The sequence below is a fragment of the Megalobrama amblycephala genome, linkage group LG2 (genome assembly GCF_018812025.1).
Source record: "Megalobrama amblycephala isolate DHTTF-2021 linkage group LG2, ASM1881202v1, whole genome shotgun sequence".
Classification (NCBI taxonomy): Eukaryota; Metazoa; Chordata; class Actinopteri; order Cypriniformes; family Xenocyprididae; genus Megalobrama; species Megalobrama amblycephala.
The window spans coordinates 11966137-11988023 of NC_063045.1; the positions used below are offsets into that span (position 1 = coordinate 11966137).

General features: G+C 36.4%; 1 protein-coding gene across 3 annotated transcripts; it reads left to right on the plus strand.

Annotated features, from left to right (window-relative positions):
- Window positions 1-3411: 3411 nt before the first annotated feature.
- On the plus strand, window positions 3412-21231 carry rad54l2 (RAD54 like 2). Of its 3 annotated transcripts, none has more exons than XM_048182700.1 (22): window positions 3412-3598; window positions 6684-6855; window positions 7688-7943; window positions 8916-9028; window positions 9758-9871; window positions 10673-10908; window positions 11011-11193; window positions 11293-11426; window positions 11631-11827; window positions 11918-12260; window positions 13273-13450; window positions 13526-13747; window positions 14045-14163; window positions 14326-14435; window positions 15216-15315; window positions 15392-15597; window positions 15675-15850; window positions 16690-16886; window positions 16984-17162; window positions 17257-17346; window positions 17459-17548; window positions 18748-21231. In XM_048182700.1, the coding sequence occupies exons 2-22, from the start codon at window positions 6735-6737 to the stop codon at window positions 19686-19688; spliced, it is 4305 nt and encodes a 1434-aa protein (XP_048038657.1). In that variant the 5' UTR covers window positions 3412-3598; window positions 6684-6734; the 3' UTR covers window positions 19689-21231. The 3 variants fall into 3 exon arrangements, with proteins under 3 accessions (XP_048038657.1, XP_048038658.1, XP_048038659.1); XM_048182701.1 differs by lacking the exon at window positions 3412-3598 and adding an exon at window positions 3677-3906 and having other exon boundaries at window positions 6683-6855; XM_048182702.1 differs by lacking the exon at window positions 3412-3598 and adding an exon at window positions 3677-3855 and having other exon boundaries at window positions 6683-6855.
- The last annotated feature ends 656 nt before the right edge of the window (window positions 21232-21887 follow it).

Sequence of the window (21887 nt, forward strand, 5' to 3'; positions counted from 1 at the left end):
AAAACAAAGGCGAAAAAAACGTGCAGGTAAACTTGCAGGTGAACATGGTAAAAGACTTAGACAGAGGGTAAAATTATGCACAATTCAACACTATAGCTATCATTATTTATCGTCTCTACTACGGCTCGCTAAGTAATGTTATGTTAGCTATATTACGCAGCTACGTGTGCTAATGACACATGCTTCATGAAAAAATAAACAAAAAAATATGTATGATCAAAATACAAAAAGAAAGATTTACCTGTCCAGCAGAAATAAAGCCATCAAGGAGTCACTTTTCAGCCCCTTGAGTTCCCTCAGTTCTCGCCATCGCTGGAAAGCCACGCCGATATTAACTCGCGTTTTATTTCTTTGTTTATCCAAAGACTTTTTGTTCATTGCCTTTTCTTGTACTGTTACTGTCTTCCTTTTTTTGCCTGGTTTGCCTTCACTAACTGCATAGGCCGATACTGTGAATTTAGCTTGCTGTTTCTCTGCCATTGTTTTGGTATTCCTAGGATCCGTGCCTCTTGGATTCCCCAAATCAAACGTGCGCGCGCAAGTGGGCAGGTCATGTGTGGCAAAAGGGTGGTTGCCATGGTTGCGAGAGAGTGACAGCCGCCTAAGCCAATCCTATGTTTCGTCCCGGATGGAAATAATGAGCTGTGTTTAATACAGATTAAACGGTCTAGAGTCACTCGATTTTTATACTCTTTTTATCAGAGTTCTTACATTTTAATTATGCATGTATATATATAGAAAGTTTAAACAAATTTGGAACAAAATTTCTTACCTACCCTGCCTTTAAGCATTACATAATAATTACCTTTCAGCAAAGATATTTCAATAAGTGATTTGCAGTAGACAGTATGGTCAAGGAAAATTCCATGCATTAATAATATTATGTAATATGTATGTATATGTATATAGTTTAGTATAGCCTTATAAAATTTACTATATATATATATATATATATATATATATATATATATATATATATATATATATATATATATATATATAAAGGCTTGAAACTGATACCGTATTTTTGACTTAAACTTAATTTTTAAAGTCATCTAGTTGGATTATTTCTTGGGATTTGCACAATAAGAAACCTTTGTGAAAGTATTGCTGTTTCATAACATGCCATAAATGCTTCCTAATTACATAATGAGTTACATAAAATACACTTTAAATATATATCATGAAATATAACGTATTTTTTACATTAAAAACATTACATATTTACTATATGTCATAAACAATAATATTTTAGATTATATAAGAATATTTTTATTTGAATATTTAAAATATAACATTATCAAGATATGTGCTAAAATGCAAAAAATACAATAAGTAAAAAAAGAATGAGACCATTAATGAAAGTATATTATTACAATAATTACAAAATAATATAATATTTACAGTAACAGAGGCTAAAATGCAAATGAAAAAAATAGTTATAATGAAAGATGAATACAGGCTTTGTATCCATAAATATGATACATTAATCAAATCGTATTATTACCTGATTATTTATATTATTTTATAATTATATAATATTATATTTATAATAATACAGGCTTAAGTAAAAAGCCATCATATTTTAAGTATTTACACAACCTTTTCTTAAACATTGCTGTTTTATGACATACTTTTAAATATTTCCTAATTATATAATAAATTATATAACATGCACATAAAATATATAATGATATATAGCTTATTTTATCACAATAAAATGTGTTACATCTTATGTATCATAAACAATATTTTAAATTCTACAAGAATATTTTTTTTACAATATTTAAAATATAAAAACATTATAAAGATATGTGCTAAAAGGCGGAAAATACATTAAGTAAAAAAGAATGATATTAATGAAGGTATATTATTATATGATAGGCCTCCATTATAAAGCATATTATTACATGATTAATTATATTATTTTATAATTATATAATATAATATTTATAATGATACTGGCTTAAGTAAAAAGCCATCATATTTTAAGTATTTACACAACTATTTAAAACATAACTTTTAAAACATTTCTTAATTATATAATAAATTATATAACATGCACATAAAATATATAATGATATATAGCTTATTTTATCACAATACAATATTTTACGTCTTATGTATCATTAACAATAATATTTAAATTATATAAGAATATTTTAATGCATTATTTAAAATATAATAAATTATTTTGAATACAAAAATGTTATTGTACAAATACATTACAAATAATATATTTTAATTTATAATGATACAGGCATTATCAATAAAGTGTTTGCCATCTACACAACCTTTCCAGAAATATTGCTGTTTTATAACATGCTATTAAATATTTCCTAATTATATAATAAATTATATAACATGCACATAAAATATATAATGACATATAGCTTATTTTATCACAATAAAATGTTACATCTTATTTATCATAATAATATTTTAAATATAAGAATATTTTTTTACAATATTTAAAATATAAAAACATTATAAAGATACGTGCTAAAATGCGAAAAAATACAATAAGTAAAAAAAGAATAATACCATTAATGAAAGTATATTATTATATGATAGGCCTACGTTAATCAAAGCATATTATTACATGATTAATTATATTATTTTATAATTATATAATATAATATTTATAATGATACAGGCTTAAGTAAAAAGCCATCATATTTTAATTATTTACACAACCTTTTCTTAAACATTGCTGTTTTATAACATACTTTTAAATATTTCCTAATTATATAATAAATTATATAACATGCACAAAAATATATAATGATATATAGCTTATTTTAATACAATAAAATATTGTACGTCTTATGTATCATAAACAATATTTAAAATTACATAAGAATATTTTAATGCATTATTTAAAAATATTTTGAATACAAAAATGTAACTTTACAAATACATTACAAATAATAATATATTTTAATTTATAATGATACAGGCATTATCTAGCTTGGATATGTTTGGCATCTACACAACCTTTCCAGAAACATTGCTGTTTTATAACATATAACAGCCTATCATGCTCATTATATAATAAGTTATATAATAAGTATCACCTATTTGCATACAAAAGGTCATGATATATAACCTATAGGCTTACTGTTTTATATGTATGCAATAATTGAATATACTATTCAAAACATCAAAAATGTGTGAAAAATGCATGCCAAAATGACAAATAAATGAAAGTACAGGCTTCCCACTGAAAGTCTTCCCTTCCCCCCCCCCCCTGAAAGTACAGTGACACTGTCTGTGACTGACAGTCTTGTCTTAAACATCCTTTTGTAAGTCATCCAGATGGATTATTCTAGGCATTTACACAACACGCCACCTTGTTGTATTTACTTTTATGCAACCCTCTAAGTGATTATGAAACACTCAATGACATTCAGCCCCCCGGACCGTATGAAGAGCGGAACTATTAGCCTCAGTCTGTGCGCCTCGGCGGGCGTTTGAGGTCGGTGCTCGTGCACAATTGATAGTTAAAATAAAAGAATCAGTGAGTATTACAAAAATTAATATTAATAATTTAATGAATCACAGCACAACCGCGGGATCCTAAAAAGGGAGTAAAAAGGTAAGACACTCATTTAACACCGAACACGCTTGTTTCGGAGGCCATAATGTGTTTTAGTAGTTATATTTGAGCAGAGTTAGCGCGGATGCTAACGTCAACAAAAGAGAGCATCGCGCGCTCGTGCTAACGCGCTAACAGCTAGCGCGCTCGTTAGGCTTGAAATAATGTTGTGTTTTACACAGAACGCGTATTATACAATACAAAACATCTAGATATTTCAGTCTAACGTGGTTTTGCGCTCATAATGTGGATGTTAGGTGTGTTTTCAGGCTGGTTGTTCATCGGTTATCGGCGCTGCTGGTCACCAGGTACAGTTATGTAAATGTGCCTCATTCACTTCAGTCCACAAAAGCGCTTTGAAACATATTTGTATGACATGTAATATCAAAATAGCTTAATATACTCCGAGTGTAATGAAATGTGATGCGGGTTTGTGGTTTTATATGATGACAGTGGCAGGTGCAGAATAATCTTCACGAGCGGTTTCATTTTACACACTTTCATTCCCATGATGGAAAAGATGGATTTAAGGGCTTTTTAATGAAGCATGGTTGATTTGGTTTCTTTGCTCGGTTTCTATGTAAATTGCACTGTTCGAGTCGAGGTCAGTGGGTTTGTAATGGTGGGCTTTGTGTGCAGTTAGGTGTAAATTCAACATCTGGTTGTATTTCTGCCTTAAAGGATTAGTTCACTTTCAAAAAATGTTTTCCTGATCATTTACTCTCCTCCATGTCATCCAAGATGTTCATGTTTGTCTTTCTTCAGTCAAAAAGAAATTAAGGTTTTTGATGAAAATATTCCAGGATTATTCTCCTTTCAGTGGACTTCAATGGTCTCCAAGTGGTTGAAGGTCAATATTACAGTTTCAGTGCAGCTTCAAAGGGCTTTAAACAATACCAGATGAGGAATAAGGGTCTTATCTAGCGAAACGATCGGTCATTTAAAAAAAAAAAACATGTAAATGTATATATTTAATATACAAATGATTGCCTTGCACGTGCTTCCACCAAAACCGCGCTTTCGTATTCCTCAAAAAGCTTACGCTGTATGTCCTACGCGTTCCCTATTCTACTTACGGAACAAACGCAGCGCCAGTTTCATTTTTTCCCAATTTACTCTTTCTCATGACATTTTCAAACTGTATGACTGTCTGCCTTTTGTGGGGCACAAATGAAGATGTTTTGCAGAATGTCAAAGCTGTCATATATATATGACAGCTTTCGACAGGTTTTTATATAATATATTTTATTGTATAATAGAGTATGATTTGAAAACCGACTGAACACATGAGCAGCATATATATTTATAAATACTTATGTTTTATTGTATAATAAAGTGTTATAAATAAATATAGGCTAATTATAATACTATAAAATACTTTGTGTTGTAAAGTGTATAATAAAGTGTTATATATGACACATATACATAAAAGACGCCATATAAATAGTGTGTGTGAGTGTTGTGCGATCGGTCTGAAGGTGCAGGTGGAGCGGTTGTTGTGGAACAGGCTGTGCTGTACTGTGTGAATGTGTCAGTGTGTCATGGGCAGCGTGGCCTACATTCACACCGCGCACTGGCTGGGAAACGCTGCCTTCTCTTATATAACCCTTCTTATGTAAGCAGGCCTGAATCTCTCGCTCCCTTCTGTTTTTTTTACTTCTGGTTCTTTCTGTTTCTTCTCTCAACACATTTTTTGATTGGAGTTCTTTGGTTGCTCTTTGTTCTCCTGTTCCTGAACTGCAGTTTTTGTGAGTCGCGATTTTGCTCTGATGTTTGATTGTAGCTGACAATTGGCCAGTTTAAAGTGACTTACACAACCCTGAGTTCTGTGTTAACTTTGTGTAGTTTCATTTTTTTTTTTTGGGCTTTCATTCACTAGTTTAGCTGAAAACGAACCATCAAGTGTAGTGTGTGACCATCTTGTTGTTTTATTCCTCGTTCAATGGTTAATATCGATAGAATTAACCAAAGCAGTTCTGCTTACTGTCATTTTTTACATTCACTGATCTTGTTTGTCCATTTTTTTATGCCTAAATGTGTCTGACATGTTGTTTTTATTGCAAATTTAGTTGATTTTATAATGTTGTGTGGAAGAACAAGAATGACTTGTAATAGTCTTGAAAGCATCAGTAGGAATGTGTTCTTTCACTTTGTTTTCCAGTACGTTGAATGACTTCATAGCTGTATGAATTTCTAGCTTGTTGCAAATTTTCTTTATTAAAGAAATAAATACTTTTGCTGAACAACAAAAAGTGTGTGTGAATAAAACAGAATTAATTTATGAACCTTATAAATATAGCAAATGTAAAAAATGCATTGCTAAAAATTAAAACTGATCATTGATTTGTACTCGGCTGCAAGCAACAATTATTTACTCTTGTCCATTTAAATACACAGTATTTTCTTAATTCAGTCAGAAACAAATTGAAATTAAATTGTAAGTTACTATCAGAGTGTATTTTTTATGACAAGGAGTTAATAAATGGAAAATATTCACAACAGTTATGTTTTTGTTTGCAGATGGTGATATCAAAATGTTGAAATATACACTACCATTCAAAAGTTTGGAGTCTAAGATTTTTTGAAAGTCTCGTCTGCTCATCAAAGCTGCATTAATTTGATTAAAAAAACTGTAATAACAGTAACATTGTAAAATATTATTACAATTTAAAATAACTGTTTTCTATTTTAATATATTTTAAAATGTAATTTATTCCTGTGATGCAAAGCTGAATTTTCAGCATCATTACTCCAGTCCACATGTCACATGATCCTTCAGAAATCATTCTAATATGATGATTTGACGCTAAAGACACATTTCTTATTATTGCTAATGTTAAAAACAGCTTTGCTGCTTAATATTTTTGTGGAAAACAAGATACTTTCCCCCCCCAGGATTCTTTGATGAATAGAAAGTTCTATTTGCAATTAAAATCTTTTGTATCGTTATAACTCACTTTCGATAAATTTAATGCTTCCTTGCTGAATATAAAAGTATTAATTTGTTTTTGTTTTTTTTAAATTGTTCATTCCCAAAACGTTTTGAAGGGTATTGTCTAATAAAATCACATGTTTGTTGTTCAGGTGGTCTGAATGAAGATGTGTAAGTAATGCTCTTGGAGACCCAGGGGACGCCATGTCAGAAGAGGCGATCTCAGGGAGCGACCTGGAGCCCAGCCTTAACAGCGAGGAGGAAGAGGAGATGGAGGAGGAAGAGGATGGAGAGAATGATGGGGATGATGAGGAAGATGCAGGCGGTGAGCGTCTTTTCAATTCATAACCATTATTTTATAAAGCAAATACCTTTTTGAGTTTGAGCTTGCGTTAATTAAAGCCGGGAGTTTTAGGCCGATTTATCCCTAATTTACCCCTCTCGACAATCTGAGGAAAAATTGTCCAGAACCTTGCGTGGTTACGATGTTTTGGCCAGATTATCTGGTAATGTGAGGTGTTTACAGATCAAATTTTCCCAGTCTGCTCACAGACACATTGGGGCCGCCCTGATAATATCAAACATGTTTGGTATTTAGGATTTTAAATTGGGATGATTATGACTATGATTACGTCTGTACTTTCACAATAGCCACTAACAGACTAGTTTACAAGGAGACGGAGGCGAAAGAGAAGTTTTGAAACTGCGACTGCGAAAATAATAATACAGATTCATTGGACAGCGGGTTTGGAGGAACAGCTTGTGGAAGTGTGGCAACAACATGACTGCCAGTGTAGCGTGTCTTTGAAAACATACCACAACCGTACAGATAAAGAGAAGAGCTGGGAAGAAATCATCTCATTTTGTATAGATTAAAAGAACTATTCTTGGGATTTAAGACTGATAATCGATTAAAATTCGAGAAATCTATATTTTTACCCAGCCCTAATATCTTGTAATGTGCATGTTTGAAAATCTGTAAAGATTCTCCTTATGTGCATAATGCAACCAGATTTCATAATCTTAAAAAACTCTTGTAGACATTTACATGTGGTTAAAAGCATCAGGCTTCTGTCTGGCATCATCATCACTAATGTGTGCGCTTGGCTTTCTGGCTGTAAATGAATTATTGATCGCTTGGTATTTCCTCTCAACAGACCAGCTGGAGAGCCTGGAGGCCGAGGATCAAAGAGATCCGACCAGCCCGGCACCTACCTCACCTATGTCTAGAGACTCCAGCCCTGACCGCTCGTCCCGGCCACCCTCCCAACCCTCGTCCACCTCACGGACGTCATCACGGCCCGGCTCTCAACCCGCTTCCAGCCCGGACAGCCGCAGCAACACGTCTGCCAACAGCAACACCAAGAAGAAGTCCAAAACCTCTAAACCTGCTCACTTGAGGAGGAACATTCGGTATTGAGCTTGATTTACTAATAGTGCGCATTACATCCCACCTACTGTTTTAGCACTGGTGGTTTTCTCATATACTTTTAAAGGTTCCAAAAGGGGGTTTTCACACAGATGTCATAGAAGAAACATTTTTGGTTCCCCAAAGAACCTTTCAGTGAACAGTTCTTAAAAGAATCACTGTGTGAAGAACATTTTAATAATGTTTTCCACTATAAAGAACCTTTTGTGCAATTAAAAGGTTCTATGGATGTTCATGGAACTATCGATGCCAAAAAAGAACCTTTATTTTTAGTTAAAAACTAGCTACAAGATGAATCACAAGAGAAAAGAAAAGAAGTACAAGAAGAAATACAAGACTGTACTTGATGGCATAAGTGAGGGAAAGAATCCCATGAAGCACTGAGAATGACATAATCAAATTAAAACAATAGTGAATTATAGAATTATTCTTTGAAAGATGTTGATTATATTTATAAGAACAATATATTTTAAGTGTATTGCAAAATATGTATAAATATCTAAAAATATTTAAGTATTTTGACAGCGTTGCGAGACCAACTCGCAGTTTAATGGGAGTGGGCGGAGCTAAAGAGCTCTTTTGGTGCAATTTGCTTGGCACAACTCTCTGATTGGTGGAATTCTTTGTACAGCATCATGGGTAGTTTTTCATCGCAAATTCCACTGTTAAATACAGTCATTTTAAAAAATAAGTTGAAATAATGGCCTTAACAAAAGCATAAACCATTGATGAACAACCTCGAAGTTCACGGTAGGGCTGTCTTTAAAGGTTTATAAGTTATCATTAAAACATTTTTTAGTGCCAACCAGACACAATAGGCATCACACAACAGGAATTCACCCAAACTGAAATCTCATTGGTCCATACCCTGCTCTGCATGTTTGTTGATCACCGTCACACTTATAATACAATCATTTATCTTCCTGCTAATTTCATCTCTCCCCTCCGGCTTGCAGGAAGCTCCTTACGGAGCACCAGCTGGAAGCGGGAACCAAAGCCGCCCAGCAGGAGGAGCTTGAGAGACGGCGACGTCTCGAACAGCAGCGGAAAGACTTCCCGCTTCATGCAGGTGAGACTCACCTATGCCGCCCGCTCCTCCTCCTCAGCTGTTTGTATTGTGATTAGTTAAAAGGTTAGTTCACCCAAAAATGACAATTCTGTCATTAATAACTCACCCTCAGGTCGTTCCACACCCGTAAGAGCTTAGTTTGTCTTCGGAACTCAAATTAAGATATTTTTTGATGAAATCCGAGAGCTTTCTGAGTCATCAATAGACAGCAATTTAACCACCACTTTCAAGGTCCAGAAAGGTAGTAAACATTCATTTTTTAAAGCTACAAGAATACTTTTGCCTCCAGTGCTTCCAGGTTCTACCTCAGAATGCCGACTCAGTATTGGCCAAAGCTGATCACATGAGCAGCACGACGCATGAGTGTAATGCTGATGCAGGAGCCGACCAATAATAATGAGTCGGCGTTCTGACATAGAACCTGGAAGTGCTGGACGTAAACAGCGTAAGAGAATGACACAGAAGAGAAGATATTGTTGAATAAAGTCGTTGTTTTGTTTTGTTTTTGTGCATAAAAAGTATTCTTGTCGCTTCATAAAATTAAGGTTGAACCACTGCAGTCACTTCGACTTTTCTAATGACGTCTTTAGTACCTTTGTGTTCCGAAGATTAACGAAGGTCTTACGGGTGTGGAACGACAAGAGAGAGTAATTAATGACAGAATTTTCTTTTTTGGGCGAGCTAATCCTTTAATTAGTTTAGTTATTTATTAAGTGTCGCTGTTGTCAGATCTATCCACTGCAGTGCCGGGTCCCAAACAGGAAGTGATCTGTCTGGACAGCAGCGGAGATGAGGGCGAGGCTAAAGAAGCCCCACCCCCTCAGCTGCCTGCCCTTAGAGATGGTAAACTCAACATAAACACACTGTAATATAAAACAATATTATTATTTATATTAATTACATTATTATTTTTTGTTATATTTAAATGATAAATATGCTAAATATTTTTAAAGCAAATCTTGAATTTTTATTATTCCGTTTTATTATTATTAAACATGTTTTTAACATTATATATATATATATATATATATATATATATATATATATATATATATATATATATATATATATATATATATATAAAATATACATACATGCATGCATGCATACATACATACATACAGTGTGTGTGTGTATATACAATTTACAAATTTTATAATAAAAGTTTAATAATTAGTACTGATAATAGCAATATGTATGTGAATAATAAATGTTATATAGAACATTTATTGTATGCAATTATTAATAAAAATAACAATACATGTAAAAAATATTTTATAATAATACATGTAAATGATAAAATAAATATTTAATATAATATTTGGAAAAAAAAATATATATATAATTTATATTATAAATTATTTATTTAGTGTATCGCTTGCATTATATATGCATATATACAGCATTTTATTATAATTTTAATAATGTTTAATAAATTGTAATAATAAGAGCAAAAATATATACGTAAATGACAGAAGTTTTATATTTAAAATATATTATGTAATAAATGTTTAATAATAATTATATAAATAAAATAAAATTTTAATAATACAGTATTTAAAAAGCCATTTATAACTGTATATATTCAGTATATATAGAAGAAGTTTAGGTGTCTTGATGTTCATTTCTGTTCCTCTGCTCCAGATGTGATTGAGTTGAGTTCAGGTGATGAAGATGCCATGCGAATAAGCAGTGAGGAGGACAACAATGAAGATCGCTCGATCACTCCCGGGGTGGAGGAGAGTAGCGGGTCTCATGTGAACGACGCCCTCAATCAACCAGACACCCAGGGAAGGGTGCTGGTCAATATCAACCACCCCGGAGAAGAGGAGGACCTGTTCCTCGCCCCGCAGCTCGCCAGCGCTGTAAAACCACACCAGGTATTCACACATTTGCCATGAAATTAGCTTTTTTTTTTCAGTAACTTTTCATTTTAGTCGGACATGGAACCCATTTGCGATGTCTCTTGCTTTCTCTGTCAGATCGGTGGTATTCGTTTTCTGTATGATAACCTGGTGGAGTCTCTTGAGCGCTATAAGAGCAGCAGTGGCTTCGGCTGTATTCTGGCTCACAGTATGGGCCTGGGCAAAACCCTACAGGTCATCTCCTTTATTGACGTCCTGCTGCGGCACACTGGAGCCAAAACTGTCCTCGCCATTGTACCTGTGAGTGTCCGAGAACCAAAGCCAGCCTGGCATTTTCATTGAGGGGTTAAATTAAATACTACAGAGAGGATTGTGTCTCATGTCTCCCTTCTTCTCCAGGTGAATACACTACAGAACTGGCTGGCTGAGTTTAATCTCTGGCTACCTGCTGCTGAGTCCCTTCCCCCCGACACAGATCCAGCCCAGGTTTTACCTCGAACCTTTAAGGTTCACATCCTCAATGATGAGCACAAGTACGAACGCCACTCCAGCAACTCACTATATGTTTGGGATCTTCCTCGTCAATGATTTTAAGTTTTATGATGATTTGAGTGTTAATTATTATCTGTAGTTCTGCTAGCAACGTCAAGGAACACACATACTGTTGAAATGTATTGTTGAATGCGCTGCAATTCTGCCGAAATGTTCATGCATTTCTTTTTTTTTATCTGGAGCAGAACCACAGTGGCCCGGGCCAAGGTGGTGGAGGACTGGACTCGTGACGGTGGGGTGCTGCTAATGGGGTATGAGATGTACCGCCTGCTGTCGCTCAAAAAGAGCTTTGTGACCGGCCGCAAGAGGAAGACCAAGAAACCTGCGGGTCCTGTGATTATTGACCTGGACGAGGAGGACCGTCAGCAAGAGCTCATGAAAGGTCTGTCGGGGTTTCGCGGGTGGAAAACGCATGGCATCTACTCTGGCTGTGGTCTATAATGAAATTTCATGTCTCGTCTGTGATCTTCAGGGATTGAAAGAGCGCTGTCGCGGCCCGGTCCAGATGTCGTCATTTGTGATGAGGGCCACCGTATTAAAAACTGCCACGCCAGCACCTCCCAGGCCCTGAAGAACATCCGGTCACGGCGACGGGTGGTTCTGACCGGATACCCGCTGCAAAACAACCTGATCGAGTACTGGTGCATGGTAGACTTTGTCCGGCCCGATTTCCTCGGTACGCGGCAGGAGTTTAGTAACATGTTCGAACGGCCCATTCTGAACGGTCAGTGTATAGACAGCACGCCACAGGACGTCCAGCTCATGAGATACAGGAGTCACGTCCTGCACAGTCTACTGGAGGGCTTCGTGCAGAGGTGAGTTATTATTTAATATTTATCATTGTTTATATTTATTGTGAAAATGTATTATTAATAATGGATACTTATTGTTTATTTACTATTAGTAGTAGTAGTATGGAATATTATATTACATTTATTGTTAAATATTTATTATGTACTTATATTTGTATTATAACTTTTAATAAATATTGAAAATGGTTTACATATATTTATTATTATTCAATATGTATTGTTTACTTTTATATATTATTAAATATCATTTACTTATTATTATTATTATTATTGAATATTAATGTTTACATTTACATAATAAACATGTTCTTTTTATTATTGAATATTTATTGTTTACATTTTATTACATTTATTATCATTTACATTATTATTCTTTATTAAGGATTTATTATTGTTTCCATATGTATATTTATCATTATTCAATATGCAGTCTTGTTTACATTTATGTATTGTTAAATATTGTTTACATATTATATTTATTATTGAATATTAATGTAAGTTTATATTAAAATATTTATTGTTTACATTTATTTACTATTATTGTAATCAATATTTATTCCATTATTATTAAATTTTATTATTGTTATTACCTTTATAATAATTTACTTAATTCTTATTAAATATTTATTATTGTTTACATATATTTATTATTATATTATTATTATTATTCAATATTTATTTAAAAAAAGTATTATTATTATTATTATTAAGAATAATCATTCTTTTCAGTATTTGCTTCTCACATAAATTGAACTTGAAATGAGGTTTAGGTACAGAATGAAAGCTTTATTGCATTTTTGCCTTTATTGGAGAGACAGGAAGTGATAAGGGAGGAGAAAGGGGCACAGGATTGGAAAGGGACCATGAGTCGGGACTCGAACTCTGGTTGCCCGAAGTGGTGTAGCGCTATATATCGGAAAACTGCCCACAAAACTACGGCTCTGACTCAAACTATTTTTGTTTGATATTTCGTATTGGACCAAAAATTAGGCTAAACTGTTTTCTACCTTCCCAGACGAGGCCATGATGTTCTCCGGATGCAGTTGCCGCCGAAAGAGGAGCATGTGATTCTGGTACGACTGTCTCGCCTGCAGAGGGCGCTGTACACGGAGTTCATGAACCGCTTCAGGGAGGCGGGAAACAGCGGATGGCTCGGACTCAATCCGCTTAAAGCTTTTTGTGTTTGCTGCAAGGTATGGAGACCCCAAACTCACCTCTGTTGTTATATAGTGGTCGATGTGCTTAACTCCTTTTTGTGCTTCCTGTAGATCTGGAATCATCCAGACGTTTTGTACGAAGCTCTGCAAAAGGAAAATCTGGCCAATGAGCAGGATCTTGACCTGGATGACCTCAACTCCACCAGTGGGACGCGCTGCTCCGCACCGGGAATAAAGGGCAAGTCGTCCGACCCTGCCAACAGCAAGATGGCTGCTATGGGACCCCTGAACCCCCTACAGGAGAGGGCCAACCAAGTCATCACCTATGAATGGGTAAAACCTTCAGCTTAGAATGTATTTATTTTTGTGGGAACACAATTAATTGAAATAAAAGCCAGGGTTTATGGCTTGATATTATCAAATTGCAGAAAAGAAAATAAGGCAGCCATAAATATTAGTTTCTTCTGATATATAATATAATATTTTGCTAAAATAAACAGTGCTGCTGTGCAAAGCTGCTGAACTTTGAATAGATTTTAATTAGAGTAGAACATTTGATATGTAAATGTTGGTGGTTATATGTTAATGAGCTCATGGATGTGATGTCATTTCGGAATCTATTTGTTTTAGGCGAAAGATATCATGACCAACTACCAGACGGGTGTTCTGGAGAACTCGGCCAAGATGGTTCTGCTTTTCCACCTGATTGATGACAGCGTCAGTCGAGGAGATAAAATACTTGTTTTCAGGTGGGAAATCTATGTTTGCGTTTTCCATGTGTGACAGTGTACAGATGTTTGCCTTTTCATCTGGAATCTCTTCTTCAGCATCCTGTACTGTCAGTCATGCTGTTATTTTATGGTTACTTCAATGCTTACACTGGCTCATTTATCTGTGTGTGATTCTTGCAGTCAGAGTTTATCCACGCTCACAGTTATCGAAGATTTCCTGAGTCGGAGGCCCATGCCGATCCAAACAGAAACTGGGGCGCACAACTGGGTCCGGAATATCAATTACTACAGTGAGTGTTCAAACGTTTTGATACTAGGGTTACCGTAAAAAGAACAAAAAAAACCATTTTCGTTAATAAACTTATTTTAGCTAGTTGCCAAGGCAACATTTTCTTTTTTTTTTTTTTATTTAGTCTGAAGTACTAAGTATAACTAAAAATAAAAACTATACAGACATTTAAAAAAAAAAAAACTTAAACAAAATTACTAAAAGATTAACTAAAATTATAGTAAAAACAGAAAATATAAAAATAAAATCTAATTCAAAATATTAACAAAAAGCTATGGTGATACTAAAAAAACACTGCCAAGGACCCCCAAATACAATGATCCCCTGCAAAGGACCCTCTTCCTAAAATATAAAGCCAGCTACATTTTTAAGGCCTCATTTGTATGGTGTGAAAGAAATAAGTGTATAATTTGAAATAATAATTACAATTTATTTAATGTAATATACATTTTTAATAATTATAATTTAAGAATTATATTTTACATTTAATTTGTGATTAAATAATAATATTTTAATATCTGCAAATATCTGAGAAATATTAATAAAATAATTAACAATTTAAATATGTTAGCAATACATTTCAGAATAATTTTTATAATAAATATTGGTCCTTATTTATTTATTTATTTATTTTTCCAACTTTGTCATGATATTTTCTACAGACCCATATTTTCAGCTTTGTTTTAATTTCTGCGTCTTGTAGATCAACTCTGCCTAAGGTTTGCCATGGTTTAGGGTGTGTATTCTTTGTAAATTCACCTCGTTTATGTCTCCTGTGCAGGGTTGGATGGGAGCACATCGGCTTCAGAGAGAGAAAGACTCATCAACCAGTTTAATGACCCTGCAAACAACCAAGCCTGGGTCTTCCTGCTGTCCACCAGGTGAAGAACCTGCAGGATGTTACAATATGCCACCAATAATGATGAGGTCTGGACTAACAGGTTGCTGTATTTACAGGGCTGGCTGTTTAGGGGTGAATCTGATCGGTGCGAATCGCGTGGTGGTTTTCGATGCCTCTTGGAACCCGTGTCACGACGCTCAGGCCGTCTGCCGCGTGTATCGTTACGGGCAGCACAAGCCTTGCCATATCTACAGGCTGGTGTGTGACTTCACACTGGAGAAGAAGATCTACGACCGTCAGGTGTCCAAGCAGGGCATGTCTGGTAAGAGAGGGTAGGAAGGTGTGTTTTGTGTCTCGCTGTTTTGAACAGTTTTGACATTATGATTGTGTGTTGGCCAGATCGAGTCGTGGACGATTTGAACCCTGTCCTCACCTTCACGCGGAAGGAAGTGGAGTCGCTGTTGCACTTTGTAGAGGAGGAGCCTGATGCCAGCCAGTCAGAGCTGGTCCCTAGTGAGGACATGGAAATCGTCATTAAACAAGCCTGTCTGTTTTACCCAAACCTCTTAACCAAGGTAATTACTCTGTCCGCTTTCCACACCAGCAACTAGTTTTAAAATTGGACTATTTTAGAATCTATTCTGCAGAATTCTGAATCAAACTGTCAAAATGTAGCTCCTGAGTTTTAATTGATTTACAACTGTTTTTTGAAAACTCTGAATCATACTAAAGTGTAGAATTGGCTTATGAATATTAATTAGGTTGTACCAGCGTGGCTTCATAGAACATTTAATCAGATAAGCTAATTTTTGTCTGAATTCCATGCCATAACACATTTATCAATTGAAGTATTCTAGACTAATTATAAATCCTACAATGGTGAAGGCTTAGATCATGAATACTAATTAGAATGTGCTGAAGTTGTCCAGTCATCTGAATTTTACACTAGCTAGCTACTTGACCAAATTAATTTAATCCAGTAATATTCTAAATCCTACAATGCTGAAGGCAGCCTTCCAGTCACATATGCTTATTTTAATCTGCAAACATTTATAAATTTAAATATTTTAGATCCTACTATGGTATAAGTTTTGCTCGTGAATTTTAATTGACTTGTGCATTTGCTTCTTCATAACCTTCCTGGAGGGTCCAGTAATATAATGGTAAATACTGGGGCAAGGATGTAGGCACCTCATTTTAAATCACTTTTGATGAAGCTCTGTATCCCCACTCTTAAATGCCTTGTGCTCACCTATACCTATACAAACCGTGATAGATTGAAATAATAATGTAGACAAATTATAAATCCTACAATGTTGGAGGCTTAGCTCATGAATATTAATTAGATTGTGCTGATATTCCTTCCTATGTCATTTAGTCACATATACTAAAATCTTTCTATTTTCCACACCAGCAACCGTTCCATCATGAGTCTCTCCTGATGGACCGCAAGGATTTGAAACTGACCAAAGCAGAAAAGAGAGCAGCCAAGAAAAGCTATGAAGATGAGAAGCGGGCATCCGTGCCGTATCAACGGCCCTCTTACGCACATTACTACCCAGCTAGTGACCAGAGACTCACCAATATCCCTGCTTTCAGCCAGAGGAACTGGTGGGTCCAAAGCAGGAAAACCTCAATATAGTGCTGTGCTGTGCTGTTTTGTTTGGGTCTTAAATGTGTTTGCTTATCCAAAACTTTTTTTTTCTAGGCGGCCCCCCTCTCATTTAGAAGAGAAACCAGTTGCAAGCGTGAGGCCAGTTCAGTCCACGCCCATTCCCATGATGCCTCGACAGGTACCCATGGGCGTCCCCAGTTCAAGCGCAGGATTCCCCGTCAACTACCTGCAAAAGGCCGGCGTTTACGTACAGCGCGTCGTCACCACCACCGGTACGGACCCTTCACTTGTAGTGCATGCTGCTACTTGCTATGTTTGAGGTCTCTCAGTTTGTTTCTTCATGGTTTTTATGTCTTTACTTTTCAGATATTGTGATCCCAGGGTCCAACAGCAGCACAGATGTCCAAGCCCGAATCGGTGCAGGGGAGAGTATACACGTTATCCGAGGATCCAAAGGTACCTCCATTTTAGAAAACTATTGTGAGTGTTTACTGTACTGTACTGTACTGTACTGTACTGTACTGTTGGTAAGGTTTATTCACTTCATATTGTGTTATTTGCACTGCAGGCACATACATTAGGACCAATGATGGGAGGATATTTGCCATCCGCTCTGGAAAGCCAAGACCACCTGAAGGAGGAGCCACAGCTTCAAGAGGTGTTTTACTAATTTGTCATTTAGCAATTCTTCTTGCGTAACCTTGAGGCTGGAGACCCCATTTTATAGTCTTTTATAGTGTAATTTTCAAAGTCCAAACTTGCATTCCTTTGCTTGATACTCAGAAGATGGTGAAACATAAGAAACAAAATAACAGATTAAAGATTAACAACTATATGCAATACTCTTTCTATTGCACTTTTGCACCAACTCCGTGGTACAACGAGCACACTCGGGCCCTTAAGAGAGAAGCCAGAAAATGGAGTGCAGCTGGAAGAAAACAAAACTAGAGGTTTTTTGCATTTTGTGGAAAGAAAGCATTTTTACATACAGAAAGGCCTTAAAAACTGCTAGATCTATTTATTTTACAAATCTTGTAAAAAGCGGCATATAAATAAAGGTGACTTGACTTGAGTTGAACTGGTATTAAATGCGTTTTGGCTGATCAAATCACGAGTGGACAAGGGGGAGACATATACATTTCCACCTCTTTTGTCCACTTTCAACCACTTCTGTCCTGATTTCGAGGGGGGGGGGGATAAATGTATAGGATTTTTCAGATCTTTCGAGCTAATAGACAAAATAAGCTTGCGCAATTTACATATGAACACGCCCGGAGATGACGAAAAAACATACAGAGAGTGTCAGCTTTCGTTTCTGCTCTGATAGCCACAATACCATGCCGAATGTTGTGAAGAAATCAGGAAAGGTGAGAGAACATTGTGCTTAGTACGTTTTTCGTCTTCAAACCAAACTTGGGTCTTCAGCTGACAAAGTTTAAATCTTGTCTGGCTAGCGCACTTCCCATAATGTTTACAGGTGGAGAGTAGGTGGTCTTTAGACTACTGAAGCAATCCTGTTAAATGTGTTTTCTACTACCTCTGGAAGTGGAGAAGCTCAAAACGTTTTGCACCCCATTTACACAATGGCGTCCACTTGTGATCTGATCATCCAAAACGCATCTTAATACCAGGTGGAAACAGGGCCTAAGTAATTATAAACTTTTCTTGTAACCCACTTCATTGCGTGGGGTTTCTGTGGGTGTACAGACCTCTACCTTGATCAAAGTCGCAGTGTTGATTGTTGATGGATCAACCCTTTACTGGGGATTGAACCTATGATCTTTTATTGACCATCCCAGATCTTTACCCATTAGTCTACATCAACATACACTAACAAAATCTCTTTCTTTCTCACAGAGGATTCCGGCCCTCCCCTGCATTCTGTCAGTAATGGTCGTGCATCTCCTCAAGAGCCGAAACGTTTAACCCCTGAGGCTCCACCTCGCCCTTCGCCCCAAGACAGCCCCGAGCTCCTCCGAGAATTCCATAGCAACAAAGAACCAGTTCCTGCAGTAGAGAACTTACCGTCTTCAGGAACACCTGAACCCTCGGGAGTGGACAGACCCATCCAGCACCCAGTTCGCATCCCTGACCAGCACCGGCAGCTCAGTAATGACATTGCATCATCTATGGATGTTCAAAGTTTGAAGCGGAAGCTTTTGGAAAGTCGGACATCCAAACAGCCTGGTGGCAAACGGACCTCAACATCAGTCGGTGCTCCCGGGAGTTATCCGGGATTTCCTCTAAGCAGCGGGTTCGGGTTCACACCCATGGGGCTGAACCCTGCCTTGCTGGGTGCCCTGGGTCACATGGCTCCACCTTCACTTGGAAGCAGGTCGCACCTTCTACAGCAAGCCGGTCAGGCTCTGGGCGACCTACATGCAATGTTCCCCACTGAACCGCTCGGACTTGGCCCGTCCAACAGCACTCTTTCCTCGACTTGCTCGACCAACACAACATCCTCCACCCACGCTGGAATGCTGGCCTCTTCTTCATCCTCTGTGCCCTGTTCGTCATCGTCCTCCACTTCCTCCTCGCTCCCACCCTTCATGATGAACCCTAGCATGGCAAGCATGCTCTCTAGCTTCCCGGTACCATTTTCCCAGCCACTCTTCCCAGGATCCCTACATCCTAGAGGCCTGTCCTCTACGTCAGCCTCTGCCTCTAACTCCTCCAATTTCCTCTCTTCCTCCGGCCTGCTGGGGGCAGCATTCAGACGCCCTGACACGCACCCCTCGCTTGCGGAAAATGGCGGGAGCAGCTCGGATGATGATGTCATAGAGGTGATGGGCCAGTGATCGCTGTGATTGGCTGCTTCAGATTCCGTAGTTCCGAATGGAAGAATCCTATTGGACGGAGCTGAAATTATATAAATCCAAATGCTGAATATGCATGGAGTTAAGAAAGGCAATTATATATTTTTCTTTACCGTAAGGGACCAGAGCACAGGCCTAACTTGAAGAGCCCTAGTCATATCTCTCTCGTGAGGGCCTAGACATGGACCTGACGAACTTCCCTCAGAGAGATTGCCGAATCAAACTTAAATGTGATTGTCTTTACAGACTGTTTGCATTCGTAAGACAAGACTTTAGAGATACTTAGCCGTTTGCTAGACCTTGTAGCATCACCTGGAATGAAAAACGAGAAAAAAAACATGTGAATTTTTTTTATTATAACTGTAAGTACTACTATTACTTTTGTAAACGGTGGTCCTACATGAATATTCATAGTTGTTTCGACCATTGAAAATCGCAGACTGGGCAACGGGGGGAATTCGTAACAGTCGAATCGTAGAACGACAGAAGCCATGCCTAGCATTAGCACCGCCGAGACCTTTTTGCTTTCCTTTGAGAAAAAAAAAAAACGACAAGGAAAACCTTAAAAACTCGAATGTATTTTCATGTTAGCCTTTAAAATTTGGTGGAGGGGACGTAAGTTTAGTGCTTTTAGTTCGATATTAGCCTTAAAGCAGACAAATGGATCTGTGTTCTTGTTCAATTGCGTAGCAAACGAAATCATTCGTTGTCATCCATGGGGATCATCTTACGAATGTGTAGACTGTTATGCGACCCTACTAGCCGTCATTTTCTAAATTTGCGCTTTGCATCATCTGCGCAGTCATTCAGTTTCATCCGTGTTGGGGCCACAGTCATGACCAAAGTGTTCTTTCGGCCGTTTTGAAAAATCTCGATGTGTTTGTGTTAATGTTGAATTGTACGCGCGCTGGTTGACCTGTGACTGAAAAATCCCTCAGCCAATAACACTGTTCATTCTCTGTGCCTATTAGAGCTCTTTATTTTGACTCCTCCCACAGTCTGCTTTCTGATTGGCAGATAACCCATGTCATGATCTTTGGTCTGCAGACGCTGTTATGTATACACAATGATGTGCATTTGACATGTGATAATATCTTTTTTTTTTTGTTGTTATTTGAAACTTTGTTTTGTAACATCTTATGTATTTTGTTTTCTCTTTCAACTATGTAAAAATTTACCAGAAATATTTATTTATAATGCTAAAGAGTAATTCATTTTCATTCTTTTTTTTTTATTTTTTATACATTTTCAACCTTTTTTTTAAGGAGAAAAAAAAATCCCTCTGTCAGAGAGATGCAGGGTTCCCCCCCCCTGCATCTCTCTGCTTCTCCCCTGCATCCCGCCAATAAGCGAACTTAAGACCACGATCTGTGAGCGATTTCTGCAGTCGGGACCCACAAACACACGTGATCCCATACAGATGCTGTCCCAGGAGGTGTCCACATGTCATCTCATGTTCCCAGCATGGGGAGGAGTAGATTCAAATGACATTGTATTTATTAAACATTGTTTTAACATAAATAAACTCGACGACTCCTGCATTCAGAATAATGGTTCTCGCAGCCTCCGGCAATTTCAGCTTCAGACTCATGAAAAAAATGTGTATATATATTTATGTATGTGTGCATCTATATAAATTAGGGGTGTCACGATTCAATACATATCATATACTGAACTCACAATACAATAATACGATATTATTCCAAGACATATGGTAAAAGGATAACAAAAATTTTTACTGTTGTTTAAAATGCTAAATTTTGTATTACATTGGGGGTGGAAATGAATAGACTTGGTGCTGGTTACCCAATGCACAGGACAATGTTGATACCAGAATAAAAAAATTCATGACTCTGCAGCTGAAACACAGATTTATTTTAGATGAATATGTTGCACTCTGTCACTGACTAGATATATTTGAGATAATGTAGGCCACTTTTTACTGGTAACAAGACATTTGGCATTATAAGGACCCACATATATTCCCCCATTGCATTATTATACTTTATATTCAACATTATAGTAGTTTAATAGATATTATAATAGTAGTAATAGTGTAAACTTGAATTTTTTTCCCCTCACAGTAAGTTTCAATTTGGGTGAACTATACACAATACATATTGTATTGCGATATATTGTTACACCCCTTTATATATATATATATATATATATATATATATA

Excerpts from the sequence above, each read along its gene's own strand:
- rad54l2 (XM_048182700.1), top strand. The coding sequence starts at position 6,735 with ATGTCAGAAGAGGCGATCTCAGGGAGCGACCTGGAGCCCAGCCTTAAC. Across the intron at positions 6,856-7,687 it reads TGATGAGGAAGATGCAGGCG|ACCAGCTGGAGAGCCTGGAG; the intron begins GTGAGCGTCTTT and ends TCCTCTCAACAG. Across the intron at positions 11,194-11,292 it reads CTGTCCTCGCCATTGTACCT|GTGAATACACTACAGAACTG; the intron begins GTGAGTGTCCGA and ends CTTCTTCTCCAG.